The following is a 17,195-nucleotide window of genomic DNA, read 5'->3' on the forward strand; positions in this document are numbered from 1 at the left end:
AGTTCGCTCAGTTGTTCTAATAAGTTCTACACTCTCCAGAAAACAAACTTGTATTCTTTCTTTCTTTCTTTCTTTCCCCTTCTCTTTCAAATAATGCCCCAGATATCATCTTCTGAAAAGAAAGAAAGATCATTCTGGTCTTTTCAAAACAGTTTTTGGTTACACAATTTGACACTTTTCCTCACCAATTTCTACTAACAGTTAAAGTAACTATCAAGATTGACAGTCACTCAAGTCACATGCTGATGGGTCAGTAATTGAGCTATACATAATTATAGCTCATTATCAGGGTGCAATTGTATACAAATACACCAAATCTTAAATGTCTAAGTAGCTCAAAACCATGTTATTCACATCTGCTGGATAAGAACACGATAAGATTTAAATGAAAGCGTTGATTTCCTGCACACTGTCAGCACTATGATTATTGATACTGCACCGTCTCTGTTACCTCTGTCAGGCATCACATTCCTGATATGAAACAACTCCTCAATGCTAAAGCCACAGGCTGCATTTGAGTAGATGTGCTGACACTGTGCTAAAAAGAAAAAGTATTTGTTACTGAAATTAGTTTGGAAGTATCAAGGATGAGCCTGTAGGCAGTTGTGGAAAGTATATCTACGCAAGTACTGTACTTATTACACATTTTAGGTGCTTGTATTTTACTTTTAAGGCTTACACCACTACATTCAGAAATAAATATTATAATTTGTACTCATTTTATGAACCAGCTTTATTTACAATTTCAGATTTGTTCACACTGAGAGAAAATTAATTGCAATTTTTTTTTATTGTTCATAAGATTTTTGAAGCAGAATTATTTAATATATTAAGATATTCATTGCTATCGGGATGTTAAGAGCATTCCATGGAATATAACAAAAAGTGTATCTCAAGCCGGTTTCTCAAACTTACCTACCCCACCTTTAATTTGAATGCGAGATAGGATATAAATACTTCCTCGCACTGCCTGTGTTTACATGATGATCCTTTTGGGGGAAAAAACCCATCAGTTTAAATGATTTGCTAAAAAGATAGCTGCTGAAACAGATACATTTTGACTTTAGTGTAACAGTAAATGAGCATACTTATATACTGTATAAGCTGTAAATGCAAAAACCAGGCCAAGTTGGTAACATCACAGCTGAACGTGTGTGTGAGAGAGAGAGAGAGAGAGAGAGCGAGACAGCATGTGTACCAGAGTGTGTGTGTGTGTGTGGCTCTATCACCGTCTCCTCTCTCCACCACAGACAGGTGATTAATAAACATTAAACAATCCCTCCTCTCTCAAACACACCGGAATCTGACGGGAAGAGCAGCATATGTTTGCCTGCAGGCTCACGGAGAGATGGAGAGCGGCCCCGCTGAGTGTCAGATAGAGGGAGAGAATGGGGGGGGGGGGGGGGGGGGAGGAGGGGGGAGTTAGGTTACAGAGTGGGAGATGAAGGAAGGGGGGGGGGGGGGGTAATGAGATGGGAGGAGAGAAAGGGAGATATAGGCATAGGTAAGAAATGAGTGATGTTTGAGAGCGTGTACGAGCAGGCGACACGTGTATGTGTGCAGTCCCTGGAAAGCAGTAATTGCATTGAGTATCTCGTTCCTGGTTAAATAAAGTGAAGGACTGTGGAGGGTGGGGGGGGGGGCGAGAGGTGTTCTGTGGGAGAAAAACGTTGAACAGATGGATGGAGGGGGGGGGGGGGGAGCCGAGGTGTGTTGAGGCTTGTTGGGCGCTGGGGGTCGCACCGCTGCCTCCTCTCTCCCAGGTACAGTGTTCAGTGTTCAGGGCTGCAGCTGTGACGCCGCCCCCCCCCCCCCCCCCCCCCCCCCCCCCCCCCCCCCCTCCCAGCCCCTGCTGGAGCCCTGCATGCAATAGAGGGGCCCTGATTTCTCTCTCCTTTGAGTGGCCCCTTGGGGTGCACACAGAAATGTGTCCATGGCCTTTAAATCCGGAAAGCCTCAGCCCATGCGTTTCACACATACTAAGAGAATTAGTCAATTAATTGATTATAGTTTGACAGAAAATGAAGCAATATTTTGTGATGTAATGAGGGTCATTTATCAAGCTATAAGACTCAGAGTCTGCAGACAATTTAGCGGCTTTGTGACGCTTTCAGGCGGCGCTAAAAACCAATGGCTGTGAAAAAGAACGAAAGGCCCTTCAAGAACCAGAATGTGATCCTTCTGGGCTACTGTAAATGTATGGTTGGCTTTGTGGGAGGCCCTTGGGGAAAAGCGCCAGGCATCGCAGCTCATTTTCATAGTGGCCTGTGGGATTGCAACCTTTGGGTCAGTCACATGATGCTATTGGAGTCAGAAAGACATTGGGGAAGAGATCAGTGATGATATGAAGCCTGAGCTGTTGGACACTAGTGCACCTGCCCTTTATGACCCATTGATAGTAAAAAATGCAGGTGATTTTATTCTAAGAACTGTTTTGGCTTCACCGTTAACTTTCATAGGAAGGAGGAGTGACGCTCTGCAATGCTTTTCATTGTCTATACATCCATAATACAGATATGAATAACTCCTTGAAAGTTTAGACAGCTATTCTTAGTTTCAGGTGATTGAATTTTAATGAAAATATAGTTATCAATATTATATCCCATTTCTGCAAATAGAGACCCCTGAATAATACAGAGCTTTAAGCTTTGAGCTAAATGCTGACGTCAGCATGCTTTGCCGATGGTAAGCCTGTATTCTGTGTTTTCATTTTCTCTTTGGCAAAAACACAAATAAAAGCTGAAATGGATTGGAACATTTTTAAACATAACAAAGTATTGGATAAATTAATCTACAGATCTACAAATGTCATGCTCGTAGTACTGCTGGGCGAGAAGTCATAGAACCACGGAAGTCTTTTGGGTATATCCAGTGGTATAAAGTAATTACATTTCCTCAAGTAGTGTAACTTAAATACAATGTTTAGGTACTTGTAATTTTCTTGAGTATTTCCATTTTATGCTACTTTGTACTTATTCTCCTCTACAATTCAGAGGTAAATTGTGTACTTTTACTCCACTACATGTATTGAATACCTTTAGTTACTTTACAGATTTGGATTAATAATGTGAAATATAATCAACACTTAAATCAGACTACCCTGCAGTGTACAACGTCATTAAAACTAGCTGCACCTTTACCAGCTGTGATAACACTTTAATGCCTCAATATTTATAATCAAAACATATGGACCAATCTGCATAATGAGTACTTTACTTTTGGTACTTTAAGTCTATTTAGATGCCAATATTTTTCTACTTTTACTTGAGTAACCTTTTGAATGCAGGACTTTTACTTGTAACAGAGTATTCCTACACTCTGGTACTTATACTTATACTTAAGTACAAGATCTGAGTACTTTTTCCACCTCTGGGTATATCCTCTGGGCAACATGAATGTCACAAATCTTTGTACAAATCCATAAAGAAGATGCTGAGAAATGTCATGCGATAGGTAACACTTTGACCTGCTGATGGCAGATTGAAGAACATTCAGTAGGATTCATCTTCAGGGGAACATGACTGTCAAAGGTTAATCAAAATCCTTGTGATATTTGTTAAGAAATGTCGTTCTGGATCAAAGGGGTGGAACGACCGATATTGACATCCCTGCTTTTTTCTGTTTAAATCACAAGGAATTGTTTACATATATATTTGTTACTGTTGGTCATGTGACACAAAATGAAGACTCGAGGCTTGTTGGAAACTGTGACGGACATTTGTCACCACTTTCTGACATGTTATAGACAAAGCAATTAACCTAGAAAAAAAGCGACACATCAATCAATAATGAAATGAAATGTTATCTGCAGCTCTCGCTCTGACCTCTCTGTTGAAGTCACAAAAGACTTTGCCTACAGGGATCAATAAAAAATATCATTATTGCGACAAATGGAAAGAGGAAGCATTTAATGCGAGCACAATAAAAGACCATTGTCACGTTTGGATTTAAAGGAAGTTGAAGTGAGCAGTTGCATTTATGTTCTTAAAGGTGCCATTATTTTTTATGTTTCTGATACCCAGATGAAAACATACAAACCCAGTCGTGAAACTAAACCGATCAGTTCTTAATTCTTTAATAATATATTACATTTATGCAGTAATACAATAATAATAACAACAGTAATAACATTAATAATAAACATACACAGAAAGTACAAAATGATTTGTGTTCTTTTTCTTAAGTTACCAACACGTAGTACTTCAAAATAAAAGTAACCAATTCTCCTTTAGCTGCCTTTGTCTCCTCCTTACTGTTAGAGAACCCGGAGAACTCGATTTCCCATGACCACCCAGGAAGAAGAACTACATATGTCCAATCAGGTGGAGTTAAAAGTCTCCCAGAGTTCAAAAGGAGCAAAGAGCAGGTTGTTGTCTCGGATATGGCTTTACGACACTTCCCAGATGAGTTCAGTCCAAAGAAATGTGTATAAGTGTGTGTGTGACTGATGAAGGCAGGGGCTTCTAAAACGTAGACATGTTTACCAAAAAAAAGGGGGGGGGGGGGGGGGGGGGAAATAAATACAGCCGAATGTAGAAACTCATCCTGAAGAGGTGTTTTGTAGACGCCATCGTGACACAAACCAGCTACTGAGAAGAGAGGTCCATGCGCCGTGTTGAGTGAGGTGGACACACATTACAGTACAGATATCATCAAGACCCCCACCTCCTCGTCCAGGGGCCCGCAGAGGTTCTTCTGGGAGGTCAAAGTCTCAGTTTTTTTTCCTGAGGGCGAAGGTAAAGACCCAGAGGGGGTAATGGTCAGTCTTTCTCCCCTCTTTCTCTCGTCCTTTCCGCCTCTCACCCTCCATCACCGTCCTCCCTCTATTTGCGGTGCTTCATCTCCTTTTCGTGGTGGCTCTTTCCTCCTCCCTCTCCTTTTTCCAGCATTTTGATGGCCTCCATCAGGTAGCTCTGGAAGGCGGAGAGGGCGGCGCAGATGGCGGGGGTCCCAAAGCCGTGGGTGAGCAGGCTGAAGTGGGTGAGGCTGCCCTGGACGCCGGGCTCCAGGCAGGGGGTGGGCCGACTGCCGCCCAGCGGGGAGCGGTCCTGGGACATCATGTCCACAAACTCCTTACAGACCTCCCTGAGAGGAACACAGGCGAGACGTTGGTTACTTCATCTGTATTCATTTCCACATTTCCACATTTGATTCAGTTTAAGTCTTATTTAATGGTTTTTAAAAAAGTACAGTTCTCAACATTTTCGATCAATGCCAAGCCAGCACACTTTTAGGGTTGGATGTACTCTGATTAAAACCTGTATTAAGTGCCTCAGTAAAAATGTTATTCCCTCAACAGGCTACTGGAGTTTAGTGTACTTAGATAATTCCAACTTTTTAAAGGGGGATATAAATAACCTGATAGACCTGAAACATTTAAATATAGTTTTGTGCCCCTGACTATTGGTATATTTGTACCTACTGTAAATGAGTTCACCATATAGCTATGGATCTGTGTGACTTGGTTAGATTAGATTAGAAGCATTTATTGTCATTATACATGTACAATCAAAAAAGAGTATCTAGCTCTACTGATAAAAACTCTTAAAGACAGTCTTTTAGAATAAAAAAAGATTTCGACCTATCTGTGATGCTATAAAATATTAATATGATGCTGTAAAAATGAAAGGAGAGTGAATCCAGTATGTTTCAGTGCCAGTTTTGAAGTGTCAAATAAAGTAGGAAAAAACAACACTTTATTTGGCTTGTTGAATTGTTTGAATAATTTGACTTCTTAGTGAGGATAAAGCTCCAAAACAGTGGATCCTACACTTCCCATAATGCACTTAATGTAGTATTTTGTTAAACCCTCCCTATCTGTTTAATACACATCATTTAAACTCCATGCCCCTTGGTTTGTAACACATGTATTATGCTGTTAAATGTGCAGTCTCCAAGCCCCACTGACAAAACTCCTAGCCTTCCCCATCAACAGTAAATTGACATGTAAAATCAGTGGAGGGCCCCTTTAAAATGTACAGTCTGGGGGGGGGGGGGGGGGGGGGGGAGATCACTCACTTGGTGGCGAGCAGCATGCTGCGGCGTGTTGGGAGCTGGTCTGGCTCGCTCTGCCTGCACAGATACTCCGCTGTGGCTCTGGCTGGAAACTCTGTCTCACACACGTAACCAAAGTCCCGCGCCAGATGGACGGCCTCACCTGAGGGGGGGGGGGGGGGGGGGGGGGGGGGGGAGGAGAGGGAGGAGGAGAGTGAGAGTGAGAGTGTGTCTAACCAGTACAAAAAAAGGGGATATTATTCTGCATCAGTGAGACAAAAAGGCAGCTTCAGCTTCTGTGTGTTTTCAAGAGCCAAATGTCAGCGCTCCAGTTTAGATTTAATGTCAGATAAATTATCCATTTATATGCTTTGTGAATGATTCCTATTTACTGCTGTAGCGGCTCGGGGGTCGGGTCAGGTCAGGGGATAAACTCTGCAGCCATTCTTCTCACTTTCACCACTCAAACAGTTCACTGCTCTTTGGCTTTGTGAGGCGGCCGCGGCTTTTTCAAGTGACACCATCCGTGCATCCAGCCAGCCACGCTACGGCTTGTTTATTCATGTCTGCTCATGCGAGGAGATTTTCTATGTGAATATGTGTCTCTATCTGTCAGGATATATGCAGGTCACTGTATGTATTTGTGTGTGTGTATATGTGTGTGTGTGTGTGTTTGTCCCTACCCTCCACTAGAGATGTTAGCAGAGTGACGTTGGCGGCCTTGCGTCGCCCGGCGGGCAGGTTGAGGCCAATCTTCTCCAGACGCTCTCTCAGACAGCGGCCACCATTCTTTGACTTCGCCCTGAGGGGGGACAGGGAGACAGAGAGAGCATTTTTTTAGAAGATGGTCCTTCTATGTGTTTGTGTGTGCCTGGATGTGCCTGTGTGCATGCATTTGTGCATGTGCGTGTTTATGTAATTGAATGTGAAGCTGAAATCTCCCTACAGTATGTTCCCTGTCAACACTGATAGGATCTTGTATTTCCCTGTTTTTAGTCGTTACTCTTGCCTGTTCTCAACACTTTATTTATTCTTTAATACCTACATTTAAGAACATTTAAATATGTATTTATGTATATATTAGGCAGCAGTTTCAAAGGAAGTATTCAGAGCCTCTACTTAAGTAAAAGCAGTATAGTGTCCAAATATATCATGCTTTAACTGTAGTAAAAAAACAGATTAACAGACAAATGTTTTTTAAATATCCAAAGATAAATGAATTGTTATGTAGAAAACAGCCGCTGTGAATGATACTGTATATTTTTACATTAGTTGACAAAAACATTTGGTGTATTAGTGTGTAAGTAGCATTGTACTGTTGTAAGCTAATTCTTACTTCATATACTATTGAGTCTTTAATTTATTGTATTTTACTATAAAAATCTTGATTTCCGTATTTTCCATCTGAAATGCAGTCAAGTATAAACAAAACAAAAACATATATAGTTAAGTACCTAAAAATAATAGTGATTTGTTATCAGGGGTCGCTGTATCTCTCAGCTGAGGGGGTTGACGAGTGACTACCCTTTAGATCTTTTAATTATGTCCTTTTAAAGTATTTCTGCCTGCAACCCAAATCATAAAGTTGTTTTCTGGCCCCGAGGCCGTGGCTCATTAAACCACATTGCTCCTCTTGTGATTCAGTCCCATGACCCATTTTAGGTCCTCAGCTCTGGGCCTATGGTGAAGTGAACGTGCTCTGATTCTGAAGAGAGTACATGCTGGAGAGCAGAGGATGTACTGTAATCTTCACTAACTAACCCAGTGTGAAGAAGCAGCTTGAGGCCTATGCTTAAAGGTACAATGTGTAGTATTTCCAATGTATCTTTGCACTAATGCTATTGTTACACTTGTAAATGGCATTAAATAAAGAAAGTAAGCGCTTTGTCAGCTTCCATCTCTTCCCTGCTGGGTCGTCTGTGCGATAGAGTGAAGGCTTAATAAACGCTGGCTTGTTCTTTTCTTTGACTTATACCAAAAAGGATAATACCTCCCCAGAATCTGAACGCTTGTTCTTTTCACCTAAAGAACAACACAGCTATCATAAAGGAGCACTTTCTTTTTATAGGAGCGCTATAAAACATCCAATTTAAAATGCAATGTAAAAGCTGCCCCTATCCTAGCATTTTTTTATAATTATGAGTGAGTCTTTTAATCTGAAATACATCAGGAATTTGCGAGTTAACCCATCAAAGAAATTACAGAATAAAATGAGTAAAATAAGAAGTAATTGAATTTTGAATTCTGTCAGTTATTTACAGGACTAAGAAACACCATTAGAAATTAAATTGGCAGCAAACTGTAACAGCTGTTTGTATCCAAAGACATTGGTTATCATTGCATATGGTGTATGTGTCTTAGACAGTTAGAGGACAGAGTTTAAATGTTCACACTTTTAGAGGTAAACATGTAAGATGAATCAGACAAGGGTGTGAATCAATGGTAAAGGGTATGTGTTTGTCATTAAGCATTAAAGAACACCATTTTGACTCTGACCCTCCAAAAAACGACTCCACCCCCCCCCACTTTATTCCCCATCCCCCTCTCACCTGCGGAGGACTCCACCCAGCAGAGAGGCGTTGAGGCACTCCGGGGGGGAGAGGCGTCGCTGCACCTCCCCGACCGTCACCTTGTACTTGGACGTGGAGCTGAGCAGCGAGAGGCGACCCGGGACCGAACAGAAGACCTCCGCTGGGTTGGACACGGACCCCATACCCAGACCCTCCTTACAGAGGGACAGGGCGTGCATGCCATTCAACTTCGATGGCATGGGAACTGAGAGAGGAGAAGAAACGTTTAATTGCATTCAAACATGTACACTTTTCCACTTTATTGTGTGTCAAACCAAGGCTGCAGGAAGTTCACCAGCAACAAAAGCAAGATGCAAAGTGCAAGAAAAAGAGCTGAAGGATGAATAAAGATCATTAAAACATATGTGTTCAGCAGAGACAATGGTGTTGTGTGAATGACAGCGTGCCCCCCCCCTCTCATTAATCTATGCAGTGTCATGTTGTCCCCTGCGTCGGCAGCTCTAATTCTGGAGCGCTGCTTGTTGATTCTGTTGCTTAAACTGCAGGTGGTTACATTTGAGTCGCACGATCGCACATAGCCTCACTTCACACCTTCAAGAGCTCAGTTCACACTCACTTTTCTGCACTGTGGTAAACTTTTATGATGAGTTTTACTGTCTGTTTTCTTTTGGAAGAGGAGGAGGGGGTGTCAGGCAATCATATGAATACTTTTCTAGCCACTTTGGGAGTTTAGAGGGGTAACATGTCGTTTTTATGAAGCATCTCCTTGATTTGATGTTTTGTACTTCCTAGTAATGTTGGCATTTACAACCACAGTTTGTATGGGGGTTTTCAACCTTTGTTATATCATCTTTTAAAGGTGTTAATTGGTGGTGTTAAAATCATCTCTGTAATGTAGCATTTTAATTCCTGAATCCGCTAAATCTGCAGGTGTGTGGGCAGAAATCCTCTAAATGAACCGGATTAGAAGAAATTAGCCCCTTTGTGTGTGTGTGCTGATCTTCTTATGAGGACCACATTTTCTCACAAGCATAAGATGAAGTCGGTCTGTACCGCATTGGTTAAAGGTGTTTTTTTAAACGTCTTTTGGGGTTTATAGTCCTCAAAACATCTGTTTCTCCAGCCATGCAGATACATTTAGTTATATATGCCCAGGTTTTGACTATAGCCAATGTCTAAAATCTCTGCTTCCGCCCCAAAACAATGGAGGTGAATGTTCGAAAATACCCCCCAAAATGTCTGTAAAGAGTTTTCATTGGGACTACTTTTGGCAGACTATAGTGGGAACAGTTTACAGGTCATTCTGTGGTTAATTGGAAAACTCTATTTGGGAAAAAATACTTGCTGTTGCATATTTTGACTATGATTTTTCAATGCTGTAAGCACCAGCCCATTGACCTCCATTGTATTGCTGTGGAGGCAGAAACCCGGACAACCTTTGACAAATTAAACCAAAACTATCAGCATGACTGAAAACAACAAAATGCAAAGGAAAGAAATACAAAATATACAAGAGAATTCAAATGTATTGTTTTTAGAGATCGACAGAGGTTCATGTGATTTGTGTTAGTTAAGGTGTCAAATAAGCCAATAAAGGTTCCTGTAATTACTTAGAACTTATGTTTACAAGAATATGCAACTTGTATCTTTGCATCAGTGGTGACTTCAATCCTGATGGCTCTGCAGGTTTCCTATAGGTCTCTCTTTGAGTATATCTTTACCACTGTACAGTATGGGGCTGTCCCCTCGCTCTGTGTGGGCGGCGGGTGGTCTCTCTGCGAGGCCCTGCTGTGCAGCGCAGCCTGAAAATCCTCTCATTCACAAGCAGCCGGCGAGGCCACAGAGTTCCCTCTCTTTCTCCTTTGTCATCTCTCCGCCCCTCCCTCTCTTTCTCTTATCATATTTTGACTCTTTCTTGTGCCTCCCACTCTTTATCTCCCCCCTCTCTTTTCCCATACTCTGTCTCGTTTCTCCTCTCCCTGTTGAGTTTTTTCGTATTCATGAGGGCTTTAGGTTTGCTCTGCTATCTGCTGCTCTGCCGTGGAGAGTCTCGCTGTGGTAATTGATCAATTCGAAGCGTTTGGCAAACAAGTGGAATCACTGCCACTTCCTCAGATGAGTGCTGGTTTGCAGCCGTTTGAATCCAGCTACACGTGTACAGTAAGAGCTTCCCGTTCCTCAGGGACGCCATCTGGAGAATTAAACCCTTTTTTTGTGAGAACTTGACGACATGGAGAGGTAAGGCATTGGGATATTTAGATTCAGGAGGCCGAAATGCATTACACATGTGGCTGGGTGTTTTTAAATCCACATGTATTCTCTAACATCAGAGCCTCAAGGATGTTAACGCTTTATTTGTCAGCAAAAACACTTCATATTATGTTGTCAGTCATCTATAACACACTGGGTGTCATCTTTAGTGGGGTTTTTTTTTGCTGCAGCACTACACACCCAAACAGGCCCGTCTATCATATCAGTTTAGGTTTTTTTTCTTGCCCGAGAAAGGATTTCACAGTATCTTACGACTCCACCGGCAACAAATTCAACTTGAGTTTTCTAATCGTGCCCCTGTGTCTCCTGCAACTAACTCACAGTCGGTAATATTAGAGTGATCACACTCTGCACATTTCCCCACAACTCCTCTTTTATCATGTTCCCCTCCCTTTTCTTCTTTGCCCCACTTCTCTTCTCCTCTTCACTCTAATCCCTCTCTCTCTCTCTCACACACACACACACACATACACTCTCTCATATGACCATGAACAGTTCATTAAGAATGTGTGCCTTTGGGGTGAAGTCTGCAGCTGAGTATTAGAGGACTTCTTGACTTCAAATGAAATAGCAAAACAGAATTATTTATAGTGTGTGTGTGTGTGTGTGTGTGTGTGTGTGTGTGTGTGTGTGTGTGTGTGTGTGTGGCAGCAAGAGAAACTGGTGTTGGAGTGCCCCTAAACACAAAACCCCCTTCAGCATGTATAGCACAATTATATAGGTGCACACTTACACACTTACACACACACACACACACACACACACACACACACACACACACACACACACACACACACACACACACACACACACACACACACACACACACACACACACACACACACACACACACACACACACACACACACACCACACACACACACACACAAACACACACACACCTCTTACCTTTTTTAATGACAGAGTGGTCGAGGATGCCCAGGGCTGATCCTTCCTCCATTCCCTGTGTCAGACAGACAGACAGTCACTATCATTTATCCACTGGCCTCAACACACACACATTTTATATACACACATTTATATACACACACATAGAGCTTTTCTCTCAGGCCAAAGCAAGATGGACGGTCCAATGTTAGGTTTTCTCCCTTGAAGCACATATGAACAACTATCCATATGCGGGTAAATAATGCACTCTGTTACTCTTATTGGATTTAGCTTCTTCGTGCAGAATGGAAAGATGGTAAATGATGGGAGTTATGACGGATGATTTTAAAGAGTTCATCATTCTGCACAGCTTGACATCAAATGATTTGTTGTACCTTAAATGTTTAAAATGTTTTTTAATGTAATGTTTTTAGCTAAGTTTTTGATTTACAGTCTATTTTTTATCAGAAAAGTTGCCTTATGTAATCCATTATTTACTTAAAACACAATTAAATGAAAGAAATGCTGTCATCATTTTTAACAAAAAATTGCATATATTTTGTATCTCTCTCTATATAATTGTATCTATATTATTTTTAATAGAAATTGTAAAATTCCCATATCTAAAGTTACATTGCTCTCCATTTCTCTGAACATATAAATCATTTTGAGAAAGACTAATAGAAAAGAAGAAATAAAGTATTTTAAAACGGCCACATTAGCTAGCCAATTGAAAGAATAAATTAAATAGTCGCAGATTATTTGATCTTTTCATTCACTGAGGATGAAATTGTCTTGCAAGGCGATTCTCGGATGTCTCCTTTGTGGTGAATTTATAAGAGGATTCAAACGCGAAGGATATAATCCATTAATCAAATAAAAGGTCCTTGTCAAGTGGGAGCGTTTAACAGAAACATGCCCGGGTTGACTCCTTGCCTGGCGCTCGTCTCAGACGTTTCTTTTCTATTAATGACCGTGCACATCAATTGGTCTCGCTGTGTTTCTCTGCGAGGAGGCAACAAACAGCGTCTGCAGCTGCACCTGCTGCAGGGAAGCTGACTGCTCAATAAACCATAGAAACTATTCTTCTAAAAAAAAAAAAACTGCAGAAGGCAAGAGGACTGCAGGATCACTTTCTTTGTGCGAGACATCGGAGAATACTGCATGAATGTCCTGATGAATATTAAGACGGGCGGGTGTCAACCCACACAAAACCCACGTTTCTGGAATTAAATATTTTACAATCTGAGAAAAGTATTAGATATTTGTATTAATTCTAAAGCTTTACATTCCCACTGCTGTATATGAACAATATCAATTCCAATCATTGAGATCAACTTCAGCGTTACATTTGAGATAAACTCGAGACACATGTCAGTCTCAAAACGACGAAATAAAAAACGTATTCAACAGGCCAACCAAAATGTACATTTTAACAAATTGAGGATAGCTGTGAAATATTATTTTGTATTCATTATTGAACGAATTTTGAATAACAAATTGAGCATTTAAGCTGATATTGTTGTAGAAATGTATATTTCAGACCTGGAAGCAGTACATGTTTTAGTTGAGTGTTTTAGTCTTTTGTAGGCAATGCCACGCACAACTGGTTTCATTCTTATTTTGATATAAGACACCAAAACTGCTCATCTGAATTTGTATTGAAATTTCAGCTAAAATAAGCTATAACAGGATGTTTTAATATAAATAAATATACATAACAGGTTAAACATTTTTAGATGAATTAAAAATAAATAATAACATGTTGTAGTCCTTAATTAAATGTGTTGACTTAAAATCTAATTGATTAATGGGAGCTATTTCATCATGATTTGTGTCGTTTGAAGGAAATGGAGGATAAATTGCCTTAAGGGCCTGTTGCAATCATCCTCATCTTTTTAAGTAATATGGACATTTTTGCACTTTTTGTCTTTGATATTAGCTTTTTTGAAGATATTAAAATTGTAAAAATAATGAATCAAAGAGGCCCACATTTCGTTTTGCGCACTAGTGTGACTTTTACGCACGGCCTTTTCCAGTGCGCAAAGCTAACGCAACCAAAGAGTGTTTCGCCAAATTAAACATATGAACTCACCTGCAGATCATCCAGGCCGTGGTGTCCCATGTGCATGCCGAGGGGACCGTCCCCCAGAGCCGCAGCTCCTTCCCCGAGCCCGTGCAGCAGCCGGGGCACAGCTGCGTACTCCCGCCGGGGGTCGAGGCTCAAAGCCCGGTGCGACTGTGAAAGGAGCCCCCCGTCGTCGGAGCGCGACCTCTGCGAGTGCCATGCCACTTGCTGATGCTGATGGATGGAGTTGATGGAGGTGTAGGGGTCTGACAGGTGGGCATATGAGTCCTGGCTCTGGGAGTATGGCAGGGAGGACTGGGGGTAGGGGGGAGGGAAGTACGGAGGCTGGAAGTCAGAGGCCGGAGTGTGGCAGAGCGGGGGAGCCGAGGAGTACCCGGCCTGGTTCAGGGAGGACAGCTGGGAGAGACGGCCGCTCGGAGAAGAGCCGCTTAGTCCGTCCGCGCGCTCCTGCAGGGAATAACAAAAAGTTAGCTTCATATCAGGAGCCCAAAGTCATTCAAGTGTCCCCTTAAAATGCCACACGGGACTAAGTGTTCCATCTGTCAGAGAGATTACAATACTTAACGCATACATGGATAAAATAAACAACGTTTTTAATTTAAATGTAACATAAATCAGCTGAATAAATGTGTTTCTATTTTTATTAGGTGGTTGGAAATAGCAGCAGTCTTGAAGTGATGCGCACTGGCAGAGGACGCCCTTGGCATCGCTGCTGAACAGTGTCAGAAAGGTCACGGCCACCAAGAAGAAGCTGCACAAAGAATCAGGTAATGCACAACAACACGTTGCTCCGGGAGGGGGGTGGGGGTTTACATCTTTAAATAATATGTCATTGTGTCAACGAAACCACATTGACCCCATACATGGGAATTAAAGCGAATAAAGGTTACAAAATAAATAAATTTGACTTTACAAGTTTCCTGTGAAAGAAGAGGCAGCATGCAGCAGTGTGTGTAACAGCATGTAGTCCACTAGCCTACATTTCTGCTCACACACATCCTGGTGAAATTGGATTTTTGTAAAAAGCTGGGTCACCCGGATCAATGCTGTTGGTGTGGAGCAATGTCCATTATCAGCAGGGCAAAAGGCCATGGTTAAAAGCACACACACATATAGCCTAAGTAGAAATAAATGGACGACAATATTCACTAGTCTCTACGGGATTGTGTGTTCATCATTTTAGTGACACAAAAAGTTATATCTGACGCTGTAAAACGCTGCTCCAGAATGATGGACAGTGTCTCGGTATGTCACAGCTTGTCCAGTGAGTGGACACTTCACTGTCAGCAGGTCTCTCTCGCTGTGACACTGTGCAGACAAAGAGCATCTCGGCCGTGCCGCTACACTAAACTCACTGTCAGAAAGGCTCATTGAGAAGTATGGACATTTGACACTCAATATACTGCAGAGAAACACACCATTTACCAAACATATATTCAACGGCAGTCAAAGATATTCACCAACAGCCCTTAGGCAACTTTTCCAGTCGATTGTTAGAACGTTAATCAAATTATAAAGTATTTTTCAAACCGTTTTTAACTCCAAATTAGATTTTTTTTGAGTGAAGATGACACATTACGCGCATCTTTTGCAGGGTAGGACATAAACTCTTCCTTAAAATTAAGTCACTTTAGTCATTAAAATACATTATCTTAAATAACACGAGCCTTTTATCAAACTCACCATAGCGGAATAGGTGTGGATTAACATCTGGACCACACTGGATATCCCCGGATTTGAAATTCAACAAGACGCGCAGGTTTCCAAAGACTGAAGGATGTCACCAAATGCTCCGAGATGTAATCCAGGCTTGTTTACCGGTCCATTAATTTCAAAAAGTGTTATTTACTTTTCCTCCTCCTCTTCTTCTTCTTCTCTCTGTGACGGAGCTCTTTTACGCAGATGAAAAGCTGCTGTCAGATACACACGCGCACAACACACACAGAGTCCTACAGACTCTCCATGAGTGCACTACTTATAGGGTTTTGCGCGCACCCGGCAGAATGAGGGGAGGGGTCGACAGGGTCCACTTCTCTTAAAGAGATATATTCATTCAATTACGCTCCGTTAATTCAAACTCACACTGTGCCTCCATTTATTGTTTGTTTCGTTTTAACAATGGCACTGAATATTAGGAATTTTACGCACCGAGATATTATAAAATAGGAGAGTTTTGGTACTTTTATTGAGAATAATCTTTACAAAAAACACATTTAAAAAAGGAAATTATATTCTCTAATTTTTAATGTCCAAGTTTACGCTACAGTCGAATTTTACGCTCTGAAAACTAGATCCCTAGTCATAAAAATTACATTTTTTCTGTTTTATAATTCAAATAATGCAATTTTCTTCAAAATTGCACCCAACCTGAATAATTCACAAGTTTCATTACCGAATAAAGGGCATTTTTTAGATTCAGTTTCTGTTAAAAACAACTGCCCTTCATGTGCAGCATTTTGCGCAATATTTTCGGACGTGTGCACATGACAGACAGGTGACAGATACATTGTACAACTAAAAAAAGGAACACTTTGAGATTTTTTTTTTTTCTTTTACCTGCAGGACGTCGTTCTTGTTTCGGGATTTCCAGAGCATGGTGGTGCCGGTGGAGGAGCTGAGGGGTTAAAGTGACGCTGGGTGCAGAGGAGACGGGCTGAAGGTGCAGAGAGGAGTGAGTTAGTTAGGGAGACGATACACGAGTTTGTATGGATGGGTGTTACGGAGGGGGGTAAGGACAAAAAGAGGGCGGGAGGTGACAGGAGTCTCGGCGGGGGGTAACTAAAACTTTCTTCACGGTGTGTGCATAGACTATCAGGGATGAAGTGGTTAAACACATTGCTCTAATAACACGGCAGAGGAGCACCGATATTAAGAAAGTGATTTCTCTGAAACACCCTGCATTTTCTGCTTATTATTGTAAACCTACACATATGTTTAAATGATGTATGAAACCAAATATTTGGAGAACAATCATTGTAAACCTTTATGTTTTGTTAGGATGAGTCACTCATCAGCCACTTCTATAACAAAAAGCACTGTATTCAAAATAGTAAAAGTGTACTATTTGGGATAATCTTGATTTCTTTTAACTACTTTATCTTCTACTTTTTCCAACATTTCATATTCACATCTCCCTCTACAGATAAACAGACATATTCGTTAGTCAGTTTTAAATGCACACTAAATCTAGACAAGTATCAGTGCGCCATCTAGAGGTGGATGATGTAAAAGAGGACTTTTAGGAATAATAACAGAGATGCACCTTTACACAAGCTAGCTATGACATCCTACTTTGTAACATTTATAATAATGATAACTGGGTAAAAGCTTGATACTATTCAACTAATTTGAGAACTAAAAAAGATTATGACCTGATAAGTATTTCACCGTGTAGAAAAACAAATCCTTTTTGCATTGATATA

General features: G+C 41.2%; 1 protein-coding gene across 2 annotated transcripts; it reads right to left on the minus strand.

Annotated features, from left to right (window-relative positions):
- Positions 1–4,773: 4,773 nt before the first annotated feature.
- tfap2e (transcription factor AP-2 epsilon) lies at positions 4,774–15,686 on the minus strand. 2 transcript variants are annotated; one of them, XM_034125230.1, is made up of 7 exons: positions 15,457–15,686; positions 13,780–14,220; positions 11,706–11,760; positions 8,544–8,769; positions 6,678–6,796; positions 6,019–6,157; positions 4,774–5,085 (listed from the first exon to the last, which is right to left on the minus strand). In XM_034125230.1, the coding sequence occupies exons 1-7, from the start codon at positions 15,481–15,483 to the stop codon at positions 4,824–4,826; spliced, it is 1,269 nt and encodes a 422-aa protein (XP_033981121.1). In that variant the 5' UTR covers positions 15,484–15,686; the 3' UTR covers positions 4,774–4,823. The 2 variants fall into 2 exon arrangements, with proteins under 2 accessions (XP_033981121.1, XP_033981122.1); XM_034125231.1 differs by having other exon boundaries at positions 11,697–11,760.
- Between the last annotated feature and the right edge of the window lie 1,509 nt (positions 15,687–17,195).

Source organism: Trematomus bernacchii, unplaced genomic scaffold (assembly GCF_902827165.1).
Source record: "Trematomus bernacchii unplaced genomic scaffold, fTreBer1.1, whole genome shotgun sequence".
In the NCBI taxonomy this organism is placed as follows: Eukaryota; Metazoa; Chordata; class Actinopteri; order Perciformes; family Nototheniidae; genus Trematomus; species Trematomus bernacchii.

Bases quoted from the DNA above. Each gene is read 5' to 3' on its own strand.
- tfap2e (XM_034125231.1), bottom strand. From the start codon at position 15,483: ATGTTAATCCACACCTATTCCGCTATG. The intron at 6,158-6,677 runs GTAGGGACAAAC...CCCCCCCCTCAG, and splicing joins GCTAACATCTCTAGTGGAGG to GTGAGGCCGTCCATCTGGCG. The intron at 5,086-6,018 runs GTGAGTGATCTC...TGTTCCTCTCAG, and splicing joins AGCATGCTGCTCGCCACCAA to GGAGGTCTGTAAGGAGTTTG.